This window comes from Ochotona princeps, chromosome 10, assembly GCF_030435755.1.
Source record: "Ochotona princeps isolate mOchPri1 chromosome 10, mOchPri1.hap1, whole genome shotgun sequence".
Taxonomy (NCBI): domain Eukaryota; kingdom Metazoa; phylum Chordata; class Mammalia; order Lagomorpha; family Ochotonidae; genus Ochotona; species Ochotona princeps.
In genome coordinates, this window is record NC_080841.1 from 37,042,786 (window position 1) to 37,062,853 (window position 20,068).

Genomic DNA, 20,068 nt, shown 5'->3' on the forward strand with positions numbered 1-20,068 from the left:
CCCCATGATTCTCCACTTAGGGAGATGTATCGTTTTATCACTCACTGGCCTCCAAGTTAAAAAAAAAAGTACATGCACATGTTCATTCTTTAAAGAAATTTCTATTCAAGTCAGTTGCCCATTTCTAATTGTTCATTTCGTCAAAGGCTTGTGTGAATTTCTTATATTGTTAGCCCTTTAACATTTTTATGGTTTGCAAGTTGTTTTTTTCCAGTGTGTAGGCTGACTTTTTATGTTATTGTTTGTGTTACACAGAATTTTTTTTTTAGTTTGATGTCTCTTTTTAAATTTGTGTGTGTGTAGTATAAATTTTTAGTGTGAGATTAAAAAAAAAAAAAAAAAAAAAAACTCAAGGCCAATACCCAGGACCTTGCCCCCTGTTTTCTTTTTGGAAGTTTTATGGTTTCAGGTCTTATGTTTAAGTATTTAATCTGTTTTGAGTTGATTTTTTCTGTGTGTGGCATAAGATATAGATCCAGTTTAATGGCATTGTTGATATAAGAGGAATCTTAAAGAGATGTGACTAGAGCCAATCCTTCATCTACAAGACATGAAAATGAGCAGAACACTTCAGAGGTGAAATGTAAGGATATTTCAAAGATATCCAAATTTTAAAGAGAATAAAGAGCAGATTAATAATATCCTTGCGAGATGTATTTATTTTAATTGGAAAGGCGGATTTGCAGAGAAAGATACATAGAAAGATCTTCATTCGCTGGTTCATTCCCTAGGTGGCTGCAGTTGCCAGAGCTGAGCCAATCTGAAGCCAGGAACCAGGAGCTTCTTTCAGGTCTCCCACGCGGGTGCAAGCTCCCAAGGCTTTGGGCCGTCTTCTGTGGTTTTCCCAGGCCACAAGCAGGGAGCTGGGCGGGAAGCAGAGCAGCCAGGACACAAATGGGAGCTCATATGGCATCCCAGCCTTTTTAAAGCCTCCTGGCTGTTGGTCTCAGGTCAGTTCAGCTCTAGCCTATGTGGCCATTTGGGGAGTAAAGCAGCAGATCTTTCTCTGTCTCTCCTTCCCTCTGTAAATCTATATTTACAACCAAAAGAAATCTTTAAAAAATTTTTAAAAGGCTGAGATCCTTTATAATGAACATTCTAAATGTAAAAGTAATTATTATTGAATGAAAAAATAATGGTTGGAGGTGTTTGACATAGTTGTTAAAATGCTAATTCATGTCATATTAGAATTCCTTGGTTCAAATACTGTCTGTGCTCCCAATTCCGAATTCCTGCTAACACACGCAAGGAGAAGCAGCAGTTACAGCTAAGTACTTAAGTCTCTGCCACCCGCTTGAGAGACCTGGAGTGAGTTCCTGGTCTTGGCTTGGGCGTGGTCCAGCCCAGCTCTTCCATCAATTGAATACCTCTCTCTCTTCTCTCTCTCTCTCTCTCTCTCTCCCCCCCTGGCTTTCAAGCAAACAATGCTTTTATAACTAGCAAGAATGAAATATGGTTATTCAGTAAAGATTATTGTTTACAAAGAATTATGGAAGTACAGAAAAGAAAAAGCAAAATATTTTTCAAATGAAGATTTGTATTTAAATATTTCATCATTCATAATAATGTCTGCTTAGCAGAATTTATTCAGAAGAGCTTAAAATTCAATGTGAGTTTGATTTAAGATGAAATGATTTAAAATGTTTCAGTGGGCCAGGAAGTAGCCAGAGATTATGAAATTTAAAATTCTTCTCCACTTGTTGAAGTGGGCAGAATTTTGCTTAATAGATATAATTTGCTGATACTTCTTTCCAAGGGACTGACTTTAAAATGAAGTCATAAGACTTTCTCCATTGTAAGCATCATTTTATTTCACTTCTTGGATAACTCTAGTAACAACATGGAAGCTACAGAGTACAACCTTATCTGTCTCATCCATCATCTTTTTCCCCAAGGATAAGCATAATGCCCAGTAAATACTCATCTGAAAAAAAATGTTTTCATCTAAAGTAACCCGAGTGGAGCTTCAGTAAACAGAGCCACAACATGACGGAAAGGTTGGGGTAGAAAGAATTGTAAAGAAACATCGCGCACAGTGGTTCACAATTCTTGCGTTGTATGTGTGTCATCTAAAGAGAAATGAAACTCCATTAGAAAATTTGTGTTCTCAATATTTAAGCAACCCTTGTGTTGCAACACTGAATTTATAGGATTTGGTGTCATTTAAATCATACACTACTAGAACTATTTTGCTACATTCATTCACAGGGTGTTTTAAATGTGTAAGATTAAGGCAGCATTGTTGATAAATGAATATTAGCATTTTTAAGTGGTTTATTTATTTGTATTGGAAAGGCAGATACACAGAGAGCAGAAGAGACAGAAAGGAAGCTCTTCAGACTGCTTAATCACACCCCAGGCAGCTGCATTGGCCGGAGCTGCAATGATCCGAAGCCAGGAACCAGGAGCTTCTTCTGCATCTCCTACACAGATGCAGGGTCCCAAGGCTTTGGGTCGTCACTGACTGCTTTTCTGGGTCATAAGTAGGGAGCTGGATGGGAAGCAGGGCGGCCGGGATTAGAATCTGTGCCCATTGGCATCCCAGCATGTGCAAGGCAAAGACTTTAGCCGCTAGCTACTGGGCCAAGCCCAAATATTAGCATTTTAAAAGTTAGCATGATGTCTCAAAGGCTGCATGGAGGTTGTAGACTCCTAGTGTAGGAAAGAACAAGTGTTTGTTTACTTCGGCATTGCATATACAAGAATATAGTCAACATGATATCAGAAATGATTTGCTGTGGCTTTGGTGCTTCTTGGTGGCAGAATAAGGAGCCAGTAAAAATGTGGAAGAGTGCAGGTCTTCTGTATATTCCAACTTTTACCTTACTAATTTTACTGACTCCCATACAGCCTTCATCTGTTTTAACAGCATGATTTTAAACAGAAGTTGTTAAGTTTCAACCAAAAATTGGATAAATACCAAAATTTACCACAGAGGTTCCTCTTCTCCCATCCTTACTCCATTTTCTTATGCAGTAATTGGTGGTTAATTCAGATAATAAGAACAAAAGAAAATGAATAAGTGAGTCAAGTGTTCCACAAACCGTATTATGATCCTCTGGAGAGCATAACATTGATTATATAATAAAAGTGGTTGTTTTTAATTGGCTCTAATTGGTGTATCTCAGACATTTCACTTTTTAACTTCTTTTTCCTCATGTTTAAAACATAGCAAATTGAGTTACTCCAGAACTGTAACTTGACTCATATAAAACTCTTACAAGGCCTGTCTGGACTTCTTTGTCCCTGGGCGAATGTGTTGCAGTCTGAACAAAGCTCTGGTAAAAATGGCGTGAGTCTTTATAAAGGAGGGTAATGAGCACGGCTGGAGGCCCTGAGAGAGGAATGATTAAACACTGCTATTACTCAGTTACAACGCTGTGCTAATAGTGTGCAGTTACAAATGGACCTGTAACATCTCTACATTTGACCCTCAACATCGCAGATCTCCCTGTATTCCTGGTGAACTAGTAATAAGCTTTTCCCTGCTCAGTCACTATCACCTATTTATTTTAACCTCTGAAACGATTTAACAAAGAATCATAGATATACAAAATGGCAAAATCAAGCCCCTCAGATTTAGAGAAATACACCTTTGTGAATACTAATTTTTCAGTACAGACCCTTTCAAAGGAAAAGGTTTCCAACTTGTCTTTTAAACTCTGAGATTTTAAACTCCATCTTAATATACAAAAATTAAAAATGTGTCATGAAGTACTGGACACGTAGGAAGATCTACATTTGCTTACTACTATTCTAAATTCCTCAAGTGAAGAGAATACACTCTTGGATACGTTGCCATAAATTGTTCTATTGTCTTCAAATTGTGTCGTTAAATAGGGTTACAGCTCACCATTTACCATTCCTAAATAATGAGGGCTGAAGCTGCCAGCTTTCATTTACTTCCCTTAGAAACGCATTGGTTCCCTACACAAGTGATTTTATACGAAAGTTCTATGGAGGAATACAGCCAGACTTCTGGTCTTCAGGAGCGTATTACCTCACATTTGACTTTATTAGAAGATTTACTGCTACAAGAGGATTATCTGGTCTTTTAGTTCAGTGATTCTGCAACAGTGAGCTGACTTGTTTTTGCATCCATGATAAGTTACTTTTCCTTAAATTACCTGTCCAGTAGCAAATTATTGGTCAGTTCTTATAGAAAATAATCAGTTGTGCCACTGTGGCTCAGGAAATCATGAGATTCTGCAAAAGTGGTATCAACATTTGAACTGTACCAAATGCTAAAGAAGATTAGAATGTTCTCAGCTTGTACCCTGGAAAAATAAGTCAAAACTAGAGTGTGTTGTGCAATCTGGCAGATGCTGTAAAAGTCACAACTGTGTGACCTAGGTATATATACATCCTAGTTTAATGAGGCCCACTTCAGTGTGTGTATCTTATTTGATATAATTAATAGTTCCCTCATTCACTCTCCAAAGTATCTTAATTTTGACCAAAAAAAAATCATGTGGTAATCTTATTTGTAATTATATTCTCAGCTTTGTATGTATTCAAAGATGCTAAACATAAAAACCTTTTGCCAAACAGCTACATAAGAATATATTAACAACAGGAATGCCAAGGATAAGATGAATGCTGAATAAGGGTGAAGTCAAGTGTTATGAAGGATTTAGGAGATCGACCTAGAGGTAGCTCATAAAATGTAATACTGGGGGAGGCTTGAAAAGATGCTGTGTTGTAAATAAACAGCAAGAGGAAAAGACAGTTCAGATGTAATAAGGACATACTTTAAGGAAAAAAAAAAACTATCAAGGCCAGCATTGTGGCAAAGTAGTTAAGCCATCTGCAGTACCAGCGTCTTGTATGGGCAGCAGCTCGAGTCATAGCTGCTAGATCCAACTCTCTGTAATGCACCTGTGAAAGCAGCAGAAGATGACTGAAATACTTGGGCGTCTGCATCCACTCGGGAAACCCAGATAAAGCACTTGGGAGGCCAAAGTGAAGCACCTGGATTTGACCTGGCCCATGCCATTGCAGCCATTCTGAGAACAAACAAAAAGATGGAAAATACACACACTCTCTCTCTTTCTAACACTGCCTTTCAAATGTACCCCCCCTCTCCCCCCAAAATAGTTGAGTGTAGGAAGCTTTGAAGATCAGATCACAGAATCTGGCCTTCATTCTGTAGACAGGAAGGACCACAGCTGGGAAGAGCGTTATGGAGTGAGTGCACAGTCCTTGATAAAGGAAAAGAATCCCAAGAACAGAGTTAGATGATGCATTATATCTGTCATCCATGGGTAGGAAGGATGCTGAGAGCTGGATTTGGATCTTGATAGAAGGAACTGTGGCTGTCTTCATTGCCTTGTGAAGAAAAGTTAGATCTAACCATTTTATCTGCTAAATATTTGCGTTAGAAAGCACTTCTGTCAGTTACCTGATTCTCAGATTTGGGTATTATTATATCCAAGAGTTACAGACACCCAAGAATATAAGAAATTAAGCAATTTCTGAACATCCTATAGTTAAATAGGGGTGAAGAAGAGGAGAGTAAGGATGCCTTGTTTCATTGCATTGCATATGTAGAATAAGAATGAAAGAATCAAATAACTAAAATGCATTATCTAAGCTGCTGGGAACTTAAATTGTCTGGTAGCAGAATTAGAAACATCAAAAGTCAGACTTAGTTGAGGGAGGAAAATGAAGGGTTGCATTTTTAATGTCTTTTCTGTCTTTTCATGTTAAATATTTACAATAATGTAGAAAAGCATAAGGAAGAATTGAATAAGCATGCATATTTAACCATTTTAACAATTTGCCTTATTCATACATGAGTATTATATACATGCCTGTACATATAATGTTATGAAGTAGAGATAGCTGTATTAATATTACGTAATATGACAAAAATCATAAGATGAAGAAAGAAGCAGATACTATTATGTAAGAGGAATAATTCAGTGAAGACAACGTGTCTAACTAGCTATATTAATTTTCAGCCACACCAACTGTGTATAAGAGTTTCAGGGGTTGGATTGTAAGCGTATTTGGTCTGGGTTAATAGAACACAGCTAGGTCTCTTTAAGCAAAAGCATTTCAGGAAAGAAATACATTAAGGTAAAGCAATGAGGTCAGAAAATATGGGATTACAATAGTGTGAGTTGACAAGCAGAACAATAAAAGGGAACCTATGGAGAAGAGAGAGATCAGAAAAGAACATTCGCAATAAACCTATAGGAAACATTAGTATTTAATATTTAGGATCAAGTTAGAGGAAAGCAAAATAAGAAGAAACAGAGCAAGATGCAAGAGAATGTACCATCCATCCTAGAAAGCCAGCCTGGGGAGAGGGTGATGCCAGGCAGCAGTGTAAGATGCTAGGAGGAAGTCACAGAAAAACAAACAGTGGTAGTTTAACAGTATGCTCTGTTGGTGACCTGAGAAAATGCAGTTTTGAGGAAGAGAACAAGTAGCACCAGATTAAAAGGGAGGAAGAAATGGTTTTGTAATGTAAAGGCTTCACATTCAGAGAGGAGAAATATGGAATAGGAGCATACAGATTAGTATCACATAAAGGAATTTTTCCCCCAATTCAAGTGTAGGTATCAATTTAAAAAGCAAAGGAAAGTGTGTTTTAAGATGATGAATGGTAAAGAGGAATGAAGTAAGCTCTCATCAAAGACAGGAGTATTAAGCAAGAAAAATAAAGAACTTGCTCCCCAGGGCACCCTACCTCAGGTATGAACAGTTACAAGGGCACTGGGGGGAGGGGACGGATAAATCTGTTTGTTTAAGATCCACATATTTGAAAGAGTCACAGAGAGAGAGAGGGAAGGACAGAGAGATGGTTCATCCACTGGTTCCTTCCTCAGAAGGCTGCGACAGGAGACTGGGTCAGGCAAAAATCAGGAACTTCAACCAGATCTCCCATGGGGGAGCAGGGGTCCAAGCACTTGGGACCACAGCTTTTCCAGATGCATTAGCAGGTGGGTGGATGGGAAGTGAGGCAACCAGAACAGAATTCTGCACCTTTTTGGCAATGCCAGCACCACAGGTGGCAGCTTTATGCTCAACACCAGCCACAAAGTTGGCCCCAAGGATTAGCGTATTCTTAATGTTTTCATCTTGGGAATTTAAAAAAAAGATGGGTGGAGACGTGCAAGACTGAAGGAGAGCTGCCTGGGACTGGTTGCAGGAAAGCAAACTGCTGTGGCTCCAGGTTATTATTGGGATCCCACAAGAAAAGAGTGAATTCATGGCTGACTCCCCAGTGGAATCAGAATGTGATTCTTTGGGACTGGTTTAGCCTGAATGTGATGCTTTTCTCTGCCCTAGTTGAGATCTCAGCTAGGAAAAAAAATGAGGGTTTGGGGTAAGGGTAGAGGGAATATCCAGAATTGATAGATGTGAAAACAGAATAGATTGGCTGAATGTAGGCTGTATGGAATTCAGCTTGGATGAACTGGAAAGACTGACAGAGTTTCCTAATGTGAGGCATTCAGAGGCAGGACAGTGCTGGCTGATGGCCAGACCCTGGAGGTGACTGGGCGGAGGAAAGACAGAGAAGAACAATTAGGATGAGAAAGAACGATCAAGGAGGAACAAACAGGGAATATGAAAGTTATTAAAGTTGCTAGAAGCGATGAAGCAGAAGGAAATATAGCAACTGGGCCTGGTGCGGTAACATAGTGATTAAATCCTCACCTTGCAGGCATCAGGATCTCATATGGGTGCTGGGTCATGTCCCAGCTGCTCCACTTCCCATCTAGCTCCCTGCTTGTGGCCTGGGAAAGCAGTGGAAGAAGCTCCTGGCTGCTGGCTTCGGATTGGCTCAGCTCCGGCCTTTGCCAGTGGATGGAAGATCTTTCTCTCTGTCTCTCCTTCTCTCTGTAAATCTGACTTTCCGATAAAAATAAATAAATTACTAAAAAAAAAAAAAGTCACCCATCACTGGTGGCTGACATGTCCTATGACCTAAAGTGGCTCCTACTGGTGACAGTAGGGCTGCCTTAATTCTGCCATTGTCTTTATATTCATTCCTCTTGTGACTCGTAACAGTTATAGTCAAATATTTCCAGTACGTCCTGAATTTTATATACCATCTTAGTTTGTGTTCTCTGCTGTTGGCTTACACTATGAATTGGATTTCATTCAAACATTCATTTGCCAATATGTGATTTCCTCCCCAAACACACTATACATGCCTTTACTTGAGTGCTGCATTCCACCGAGAGGTATACAAACAATAATCATGCCACTCCCACTGAATTAGCTAATATTCACTAACACCAGTCATCCTCAATTTGAGCGACAAAGCGGCGGATAATGCACTGAGGTACAAAAGAGGGAGTACGGTGGGAAAAGTCAGAGCAAGAGCTTGGCCCTCAAGAATCAATGCCGTGTCCTTCACAGGGCATAGACTTGTCGAGTAAGAGCGGAAAACGATACTGACACTGAGTCTCCTTGTACCTAACACTGCAGGGCAAAGCTGCCTGCTCTAGGTGCAGGTAATAAAGAGGGCATCATCGGTAGAAAATGGCAAGTTATCATAAAGCTGAACAAATTAAACTTGGCTCTCTATTACCAGCATGCACCAAAATTTGTGAATTGTGTCAGTAATAAAATATTCCTTCCCGAAAGAAATTTTGCTGATGCAAGTACTAAGGAGTGGAGTCACTTACTCTATAGTCTGCTGACATATATGTGCATGTATGTTTATGTGTGTAGATATGTTTATGTACATACATGGCTTCAGTGTTTACCATTTTGTAAACATTGTAACCCAGAGAACTCCCAGTTATGTACTTATGTACTTGGGCCCGGCAGTGAACTCCACTGCGTGCAGACATTTAGACGATAAGTTCCTATAAGCATTCAGTGATCTTCCCAATGCTCAGTGCAGTGTTGTCTTCAGCCCACGTGACACTTCCAGTACTTGTGTTAAAGTAGTAGATTCAAAACATAAGAATGATAGCATTGTGGTTGTAAATATGAAGAAACAGTGCAAATGGCTTTAATGCTGTTATTACAAGTGCAGATCATGCTCAGCCTAGTGGAGGTCCCTCAAGTCGCAGTAGTCCCTAGCGTGCCTTGCCCCCCTTTTATTCAAAAGCACGTTTGTTTACCCTGTCCTGTTTCTATTTTGTTTGCAATTTTGTTTTGTTTTGGTTTTATTCTGCTTTACTGTCATGATTTCATCTATGAAGTTCAAAACAAGAAAATGTTTATTGTCTACATTTCTCTATTGGTCATTGTTTTCCTTCCACAATTCTTAGTGATAATAATGTCATCCGATGGAGTAGGAAGGTGTTACATAAAGGACCTACTCAAGTATCTTCCGTTCCCAACTGCTGAGATTAGTTCGCAGTTGAGCAGGATATGGTGCTTCACTCCAAGGATTCATAAAAACAGAAGATTATACATACGTTTATGTATACACACACATATACTCTTGAAGATACTTCAGAAACTTCTTGGAAAATATAATGAAGATTGTCTCAGTAAAAACTATTTTTAAATTCATGTGTTATAGCTTATAATTTTAATGAACTTTTTGAAAATTCCTTGTACCTGTGAATTGTATCTTTTGCACATGAGCAACCTTACCTTTTAAATTCATTATTTATAAATTTTTGTCTCCTTATGTATACATATACGTATATGTATATGTTAGACACATATACTGCATTTTATGCAAACACATAAACAACTATAATCTATGTTAAAATGTGACAAGAGATATTAATAAAAACACCAGGAAACATCTGAAATAGCAGAGATGGGGATTACCAATTATTATTTCTTGGAAATCATGTGAAATGCATGGTGCCTGTATAAGAGGAAGAAGTGGCCAAACTTCAGAGTGGGATGTGATTAGGCGGAGAGGAGGACAGTTGGGTAGTGATTGGCTCTCCGCGCTTGATGTGCATGTCTTACCTGAATAACGTTTGTGAATAGAATTTGCCTGGGCTCTGCCAGGAGATCCTGACTCAGTTGATCAGCGTTGCCTCAGCAGCAGTGTTATGTTCCATTGTTTTTTCCATCTCTCCAACTTGTTTTATTTTCAGTCGTCTTTGAATACCAATAGACAGTATTTAAGAACAATGAACATTAAATATTTGAAATGTTTGATTCAAAGGCACTTCCTCCCTTTTGAAGAAGTTCAAACTTGGCAGCCACTGGAGAATCATTTCCTGCTTTTAACACTTTAGCATTTAGAAAACTGCATGAGGGCCTGGCATTGTGGGGCAGTGGATTCAGCTGCCATTTAGAATGCTGCATCACATGTGGAATTCCCAGGATCAAACCCTGCCTCTGATTTCCGTTCAGCTTCCTAGTAATAAGTGTACAACTTAGGAGGCAACAGACGATGACTCAAATACTTGTGTCCCCGATGCTCTAGGGAGGGAACCCAGATGGATCTCCAGCATCCTGGCTTCTGCCTGACCCAGCGCTGCTTCCTTTGTGTGTTTACAAGCTCACTCTCCCACTGTATGTTTCTTGATTGTTTTGCTTTTCAAATAAATGAAAAAGAAAGAAAAACTTTTTAAAAGCTTGTGGAAGGTGAAATTTTGAGATGTTTGTTTTTAAAAGGAAAATCACTTGACTAGTACGGTTTTTGTTATTCTCATTAAATAACTTTTCTGTATATGCTTGGGGACAGTTTTTATCTTTTGTATGTACTGGCTACTGGTACAGTCAGTTCTTCAGGATCATTCCCAGTCTGATTCTAGAATGAAGGCTGGCTCTCTATGGCAAATAGTCCTTGTGGGTTGGAGAACAGGTAAATGCAACACGATCAAGGGACTTCCAGACTTCCACAAAAGAAAGAATTGAAACTGTAGAAGCAGAAGATATAAAAGAACACCCAGTTTTTGTTCCCTACCAGGGCTGCTACTTGAAATTCTCGGTTGTACCAGAATAAAAGAGACAAACCAGTGTGAGCTCCTGTTTTTAAGGAAAAAATGATCTGTAATTCATGAAGCACAGGAGTTGTTTATTTTAATTAGGTTGCAAATTTTCCTGGCCCAGGCCCAATGCCACTGTGTTTTCCTATAGATAGAATTGCCAAGTGAAAGAGCATTCAAATACATCTGAATTTCAAATAACAAGTAAGTCGTTTTTAGTATAGTGTCTCATGAAATATAGTTTTAAAAAATGACTCATTTATCTGAAATGCAAAACTAACTGGTGGCTTCTATATTTATTTGCTAAAGCTGGCAACCGAGCCATATAACTGTTAAGACTGAAGAAAATATTGAGCACAACATAAGGAAAATAAAGCAGAACTTGTATTTTGGAGTTTAAAAGACAAACCTATGTTTCAGAGTTTTGGAGAGAAAGATAAAACACACACACACACACACAGATGTACACATCTTTCTTTGGGAATTCAGACTTCATCAAAGCAAATATCGAGAGGTCAATTCAGCTTTGAGGACAGGCACTCAGTTCCCATGAAGGCTTGTGGGAGGTACAGGGGGCAGGTCAAAGTTCAGGGTGTTGTCATGGTTGATGGCAGGTCTGCCATTTTGCATGCTCATGTATCACAATGAACATGTATAAGTCAAGCCAGAAGTTTGAAATCTTTGAGCACATACTACACTCGAAGGTAACCACAGCCTCTACCCACCTCTACCCATTTCACTTAGGAAAGCAACACAGAGTACCAGAAATTTTGCATGTCAAGAGTCTTTCTACCCAACAGGTACCCTGTGCCAGTGCCCTGAATTTAAAAAGTAACCCTGTCCTTTCTTGTGTATGCCTCTCACTTCCCTTCAAGGACTCATTTATCCCAGCAAACATTGTCTGTTTTGCTCTCTGAACTAGAAAACAGGACTCCTGCTGCAGTTTTGTGTACGCTGCTAACTGAGTCTACCCTACAGGTTTGTTTGTGGATATCTCAGCTAATTATCTTGCCACGGACCATTGAGACAGATCTAGATGACGGATCAATTAATACTTCTGAAGGCGTAATTGGGAAGAATTCCTACTTGTGCAGCCTACCCCAGTGCTGACATGGTGCTGTGAACATTTTCTTCTGAATGTGATTAATCACATAACTAATTCTCAGAAATGAAATTAGAGATCACCCACGCATTCCACCCAGAAATAAATGTTTTAAGGCATTACATCCTGAATTGCTGTAATGAATTAGCAGTACAGTCTGGTTTGAATTCTTCAGTTTTCAACATATATCCTGCTCTGTGAGCGAGTGGGCCACTTGAATCCTCAGGCTTCCATAATAATTTGAGTCAGCTAATCTAATAAAAACACAGATTTGGGAATTTCTAAACACTGCAGAAGAACATTATATACCTTCTCCAAAACACTGGACTGCTCCGTTACACTTGTTAGCCCACAGGCAGATTTCCATACTGTGTGCTCAGGCTCTTCACAGTCCACTGGGTGAATGGCTTGTATGAAAGCACCCACAGTAGGGACTATTCCATAAGAAATGACCAGTCATTCTGTTAAAGCCAGACATAGAATTGTGCAGTTACTTTCACCAAGAAAAATGTGTGGACAATTGCTCACAAGCTCAGAAAAGCAATTTCATTTTGGAATGCTTTATATAGATTTTCCTTAAATTGGAAGGAAGCAGAAGGAAAAATGATCAGAATAGCTAAAATATAAACTTTTTTTTAACATGACCTTCTCCTCAATTTTAAAATCAGTTATCAAGTTGTCAGTTATCAGCAGGCAAGTATAATGACCCTGGAATTTCAGAAGATAAATTTAGTGTCATTTTACAGATGAGAAAATAAAACTCTAGATAAACCAAGTGCTTCATGCATGATCACATAATTGTTTTCTGATACAGAATGACACTATTTCCTTGTGAGAATATTTTATAAAGAAAACAGAATTTTGGAGAATTGTCGTTTGGCACGTGGCCTTTGGGAGGCTAAAATTGAGGTATCAAAGCATAAATCAAGGAATGTAAGATAATATCAACTGTGTATGATTGTTGTCAGATTTCATTATAAAAAGCAAACATTATTATGAAAATGATCCTTTCCTTTAATTGAGCAACAACAAGGAAACACTACAGGAGAAAAGGAAATCTTATTTAAAAAAAATCATTTAAAAATGAAAACTTATCTTTTCAAATACGTAACTAGTTCAGATAATTTGGGGTTGTGCTAACAGAACATGCTTCACTGCCCAACATTTCCACATTTTAACACCCCTGTGTGAGCTCATATAGTACATGACAAACACTGTAGTAATCCTGTGATCTTTTCACCTAATAATTCTGACTTAGGAAGAGTATTAAAGTCATTGGTAATGCTATATTATTTTAAGACTGAAACAAAGTTAGAATTGTGTTCACAATTGTAGAGTAAGGGATCCACAAACCATGGAATTTTGAGATGTAATTTCTATAGTGGGCAGAATTACTTTGAAATTAGAGTGAGTTCATTTTACTTCTTGGCTCTGTGCAAAACGTAAATGATTGAAGTGTAGATAGGAAATGAGAACACATATGCAGATCAGACACAGAGATACCTCCGTAAGTATTGTCATCAGTGTGCTTGCCAATGAGAAGTCATCCACAGGCAATGCATTCAAGAGCCCAGCTTAGAACGTAGTGCCAGTTCCCAGACTCATACAGGTCAGCTGCATCCACAGGCCTGGAGAACTTTGGGAAGGTGGGGAAGTCACCTGGGGGTACTGCTTATGAAGGGCAGCAGCGGCTTCAGAGAGGCTGGTTGTTGTGAAATTACAAATCTGAGTGGAAGTTACAGAGAATGAGCCCTGTGGCACATGGGCCTGCTGTTGTAGACGGGAGATACCCTCAGCTTCAGCACCCACCTCTAATGAGGTGCCCACCATCCTCAACGTTCAACCCTACCACAGGCACCTTGTTTTACATGTCGTCTTTGCTGTGTGGTCCCGTCCTTAGTTTGAACTTACCCTTTTGGAAAATAAGGATCATTCCATTTCACTGACCTCTTGGGACTTAAACAGCTAATAAAGAAAGTTTTCTGACCACACAGTGGTGTCCAGACAGCCCATATTATTAGCAGGCAGAGTGTAATTATCTGATGGATGTTTTTCCCAAAATGTAGAACTACTTGGGTCCAGCGCCGTGGCCTAGCAGCTAAAGTCCTCGCCTTGAACATGCTAGGATCCTATATGGGTGCCAGTTCTAATCCCGGAAGCTCCACTTCCCATCCAGCTCCCTGCTTGTGGCCTGGGGAAGCAGTCGAGGACGGCCCAAGGCTTTGGGACCCTGCACCCGTGTAGGAGACCCAGAAGAGGTTCCAGGTTCCCGGTTTCGGATCGGCACAGCACTGGCCGTTGGGGTCACTTGGGGAGTGAATCATCGGATGGAAGATCTTCCTCTCTGTCTCTCCTCCTCTCTGTACATCTGACTTTGTAATAAAATAAAAATAAATCTTAAAAAAAATGTAGAACTACTGAGTCCTGACGTGAAGAATTTCTCCCCTAGCCATTGTTCACTGACATTGACATGTCATTGGCAATCCCAGAAAATACCAAATGTGTGCAGGTTTTTAACCTTTATTTTGTGTTAAAATTCTTCAGATAGATAGACACTTCCTTCAGTATTTATTGTTTACCCCACAAACTGCAGACAGTTTGATACATGGAATAAGAGTTCCTAGTGTCACTGTGACTGTGAGATACATTTTAGTGTCTTCTGCTGCTGCAACTTAATTATTCAGCCCAGCACATCTTTTGGTAAATCACAGAAGATTTATTTGATGGACAGAGCGCTGGGGGAGAAATGTTCTCCTTTTGTAAGTACAAATAACCCGTGAGTGCAAGTGTCTCCTGTGCCATTTTCACTGGCTTGAGATTGTCCACACCTCCTGTGATGGGTTCTATTTTCACAGTGTGACATTTTAAGTTTTCATACACAAAAAGTCCTAAATGAATATGCTTCTGTTAAGTAATCATTTAAGATAGGAAGTCGTATTCCTCTGAGCTTACAGCCAGGAAGTCTAGAACCTAATTGGAAGCACACTTTCTAAGCACTGCAGAATTTTATGACCTCACTTTCTGGGTGAAATAATAAACAAAATGAAGTGATATCAGGGTTGACTTCTAGAGGAGGAAAAATGTGAGTGACTAGAGTCATTTATTAAGACTTTTTTATGACTCTTCATTTTTGCCTAGATATATTTAAGCACTTTTCAGACATAAATATGCATATGTCTTTGAGAAACTGCTACTCTTCTGGGAGCAGGTATAGCGAATACCAACCACGTGCTGGGCAGATAGTGGGCACAGAATGTACAAGTGCTGCAAGGGCTTGTAGAGGGGAACACTTAATTCTAACACTTCATAGAAGATCGTTTAATATAATACTCTCTGTAATTGAGAAGTCAATCTCAACTAGTTATCAAATATAAGTCCTCAGAGATAGGCTATCCCCCTCACGTTTATTCTCTGCATTTTCTCTTGTAGAGACGCCCGAGCAGATGGCCCGCGATGAAATTTCGAAGAGGTTCTGGACATCCTGCCTATGCTGAAGTTGAACCAGTTGGGGAGAAAGAAGGTTTCATTGTATCAGAGCAATGCTAAAATTTGTAGAACACAACAGCACCAGTACTGGCTTACAGGTGTTAAGACTGAAGTTTTACCAGTACCTTTAAAGTGCGCGCACACAAACACACACACATACACACCTGAGCCCTGAGCTGCTGTAGCCCAAAGGGAGACGAGATTTCTAGACAAGCCCAGCCCAGGAAGGGTACAAGAGAAACTCAAGATTTACACAAGGTACCATTTACACCAAACACAGGGTTCCCTCATGGGACAGCATCTGTAGCTCCCAAGGGACAGCTCCTGTGGATTTATCAGAAGTATGACAAGATTACAATGCTTTTGCTTAGGTGCAGGGTTGCAAAGAGATCGAGGAAAAATAACAATAATAAAGCTTTGGTTCGCAAGGGATCTACCCCTCTGATTCAAATGTTCTTCTCTTATGTCTCAAAGATAACTATGTTCCAGGCCTGAATCCTTTCACTCAGACAAGCAATGATGAATGTTTCAAGATTCTGCTAAGAAAAATAGCTCTGTAAGGAACAACACAAACACAAAATAAGGGATTTTCTATATTTTCCAAACAGGTGTGTGGCAAGGGGATTTTCTTTTCCTGCTCTGGACCCATTCGTCCTAACAAATGTTACTTTACAAGGTGACTTTTTGATCTGTACAGGAGGTTCAAATATGCCTGCCTTTTTCTCAGTCATGGAAGCTCTGACTGCGAGCTGTGACAACATTTCCCAACTTTTAGCTAAGCACAGGGAAAGTAGCAAACGAGATTTGCCATTCTCCTGGCTCAGAGTGAGACATTGGATTTGGTCTGAGAAGATTGACTCCCATCTCCCAATTAGGAAGTCCCAGGAAATCACTGCTGCTCTTGGCTGAAGACAGCAAAAGGAAACAATAAGAAGAATTTCTTAATCATTTTTGGAATGAAAATATTAAGAGGCTTCCAGCAGATGGGTTCTTCTGTTTTGCCATTTCAGTAATTTCCTTGTTGATTCCCGTTCAAGTCAGCATTTCCCTGGCAATGGAACGAATGAAAGAACCCTGCTGAATCATTCAGTAATTTTCTTTAAAGCACACATAGTAATTACATAAATATATATATATATATTATATATATAAATATATTTTGTTTATAACTAACACAAGGCAGGCTCTTGTGACTCTAAGAGTGCATTTTGTCATCAAGACAAAGCAAATGCAAGATGTATCACTGCATTACTTCCATAGAGTTGTAAAATAGTCCTTAATATCAGAATATTTTTGTCACTTAGCGTAAGTGGTTCATAGTTGCAGTACCCATCCATTTTCTGCCTATTTGTTCCACTCTTTGATTCATATCGCTCTCCTTCTTTTACCAAATAAAGCGGATGCAAGAAGTTCCTCCCTTGGGGTTATCATGTGTCCTCTCATCACAACCCATATTTTGAAAATCCCTGGCAAATAAAGAAGGCAAGGCAAATGCTTGAGGATAAAAGCGGTCAGTGCATATACTGAACTCCCAAAGTTGAATTCGGGTACTGTATGTTTAATTTCATCCACGCTTTAACTCATGACACTCTCATACTGTGTGCTGGCAACTGTTGGTTCTTACAAAGTGTGATGCCCAACATTTGCAGATGCAGCCTCCCGGGAGCAGACATGTCTCAGGGAGCACTTTACAGACAGCTTAGCATCTCTGTGCAGGGTCTGAGCTGGATGATATCAGTCCACTAAGTTTCATTCTTTGCCATCACATTACTATGATGTAAGCAAGTGCCCTTTGCAGTTGCACACATTTTGCTTAATTTTTGAATTCCTGATGAGGCATTCAAACTTTCTCCAATTTCCAGAGTTAAAAATAAAAAACAAGATTATAGAAGGATGTGATGACAATCTTTATGCTGTGGCTGTGCTCAATTTACATTAAATATCCCTACTTACCCATGGAGTAGGTTTGTTCAGATAGCAATAACCAAATGACTTGCCAGTGTAACTGGTTCAATGGCATTCTACAGATATGTAAGGAACACGTGGATGACTTCCGTCTTCTGATAATACAGTGCTTGTCTCACTAGCTTTTTGTGGCAGATGTGGCTTCTGGTAGCAATTGGTTGGCATCTATATGTGTCTTGCATCTATATTCAACTCCTCATACCATTCTTTTAAGTGGTCATGGTACCCTTAAAGCTGTCAGCGTCCATCTGCCATTTTAGATGAAAAACAGTTGGTAGTTCTATCTTAAAAACAGAACAAAACAAAACAAAGAAAAAAGAAAAGCTGTGAAACTGAATTGTTCAGTGAACCAACGAACCAAGTAAGAGGGGAAACGTTTTCAAAGTAAAGACAGCTAAAGATTTGGGAGAGTTCACAACAGAACTAAGAGTTAAAAGTGGTAATAAATTTCTGTTGCATAGAATTTTGTTTGTAGTAAGGAAATGGCCTGAGTCCCCATCTTGTATAGAGGCATTTGTTTTATTCTGTATCTCTGTTTCTGGTTCTCATTTTCTACAAAGGATAAACAAACAGAATCAAAGTTTCTGGAAGTTCAAAATAGAAACCAGTGCTTTGGATACTACAAAACTATTTCTAAAGATGCATGTGTATTGTACTCAATATATCATGAGCAACAGTGAAAAGAATAACAATGAAGATTAAAGAAAAGGGACATAGGCAGATGTTGAGTGCTATAGAGGAATTTAATTAGTTATTTCATCTTAATTATTTTGAAAAATAGTAGCAATTGAAAGTATGAAAAGTCAAGGAAAATCTGTTCCACCAACCCAGATGTTATTGACTGCTATATTGGTTTGTTGATGAAGGCTTGTTTAGACTTTTAAATATACTAAAACATAGAAGACAGATGATGAAGTATAACTGAAACCCCACTATTTAGTTTGAGATACCTAGCACACCTGCTAATCTCAGATTTGTAGCTTCTGTAGCTGAAAGTTGTCAATTGAAATTTAAGATTACATAAAATTTAAAAAAAACTGTTTCAAGTACTCCACAGCCAACAGGGCTGTGATTACCGTGTTGGACAATACAGAGCACTTCAATCAACACACAAAAAATTCTATTAAATGGTTCTGTAGAGGTATTTCCTTTGAATTTGTTCTCACTGAAGAAAAAGGATGAGGCAGAAAAAAAAATGATATCACTTGCCCATATCCAAGCTTTTTTTTTTAATCTCAGAGAGCACCCACAGAATAATACAAAGAATATCACCTGGCGTGGGTTTGAGACTCCACTGTGTCACTTTGAGGGAATTACTTCAGCCTCCATTAGTCTCAATGTACAATTCAAGGGAATGTGAAATTTTTTTCTTCCTTGCAAGATCATTACAAAGATGGGTAAATACACAAATGTGTAGAATATAAATAGCTTAGGTCAGTGTAACCCATGCAAAGCACATTCACTGGTCCTGGAGAGGCACAAACTTGCATTCAAAGAAGTCCATCAATAAAGTTCACTCAGAGGTAGTTCAGTGCATTTCATGAGAGAGTGTCAGAGGAGAATGTATTCAAAGTTCACAACAAATGTATGTCTTTCAGTCTTAAATTTCCTGCTAATTTTTGTTCTACATAAAACCTGTTTCAAGTCTTTCTCTTCTCCCACCTCATTTGACTAACTCAGTTCATGGTTGCGTATACAGTCCATTGTTGCACACAGTTCTCTGACGTCCTGTGTATCCCATTTTACAGCAAAATGAGACCCATGACCTGACCCACTTTTCCTTAGAAGTCCATATCACAAATAAGTTCACATTTATTTTACTCCTGGAACAGAAATATAAGGGGCTGTGATATTAAAATAGAAAAATATGTAGCACTTAATTTTAAATGTAAAATTTTTCAGGTGCTGACTATGAAAGCGATAAGATTACTTCAAATTATTCTAATGCCCAGATATTCTTAGTATGATTTAACCAACTTTTGGAAAAATTTCTGACGTTATTTATTCATGAACTATTCCTAATGTCTGTTGCCCATTTAAGGAAAAGTTCTGCTAGATTCTTTAGTTGGAGATAATTCCATGCTATGATTTTTTTAAAGGTAACATGTAAGACTAAAAAGTAGGTCCTATGGTTATGATTGCTTCCTCTTGTGAACTGTTGTTTAACTTTATATTTCTTCAGGCAGTTTCCACATATTTTATTATAGTGTGCTTTCTATATTTTTTTTTAAAAGAAAAAACTTCTTTTGATTTTACTTTCTCACTCCTCTCCTTTTAGCATCAGCATCATAATGTCTGAATCTTGGATGGTAAATGCAACTTCTTCATTTTAAACAAATTTAGACCCAAAGATGTGTCATTTTCCCAGTGTCAGATCTGAGTCCTGAAGTTAACACTCCTGATTGGTCATTACCGTTTAGTTCTTAGCTCCCACATCCATTTGTAAACAATTCAGTCCAAGCAAGCAGTTTTGAAAGGCATAGTTCATCTTGAAACTTCTATCTTGTGCTGTATCCAGTAATAGGCAACATTGAACCTGTCTTCTATTGTGTTGTCTTCAGAATGATGTTAATTTTATATCTTGCATTGATTCCAACTTCTAGCTTTTAGAGGTCTTTCATTTCTCCCTCCTACTCCCATGTGT

At 38.8% G+C, this 20,068-nt stretch overlaps 1 protein-coding gene across 1 annotated transcript in view; it reads left to right on the top strand.

Moving 5' to 3' along the window:
- The window catches only part of PLXDC2 (plexin domain containing 2), a 415,329-nt gene extending 399,438 nt beyond the window's left edge, over nucleotides 1-15,891 (top strand). Inside the window, exon 14 of the mRNA XM_004578559.3 lies at nucleotides 15,403-15,891. Coding sequence (XP_004578616.2) covers nucleotides 15,403-15,519 — 117 coding nt within the window. The 3' untranslated portion in view covers nucleotides 15,520-15,891. The remainder of the gene's footprint in view (nucleotides 1-15,402) is intronic.
- Nucleotides 15,892-20,068: the final 4,177 nt, after the last annotated feature.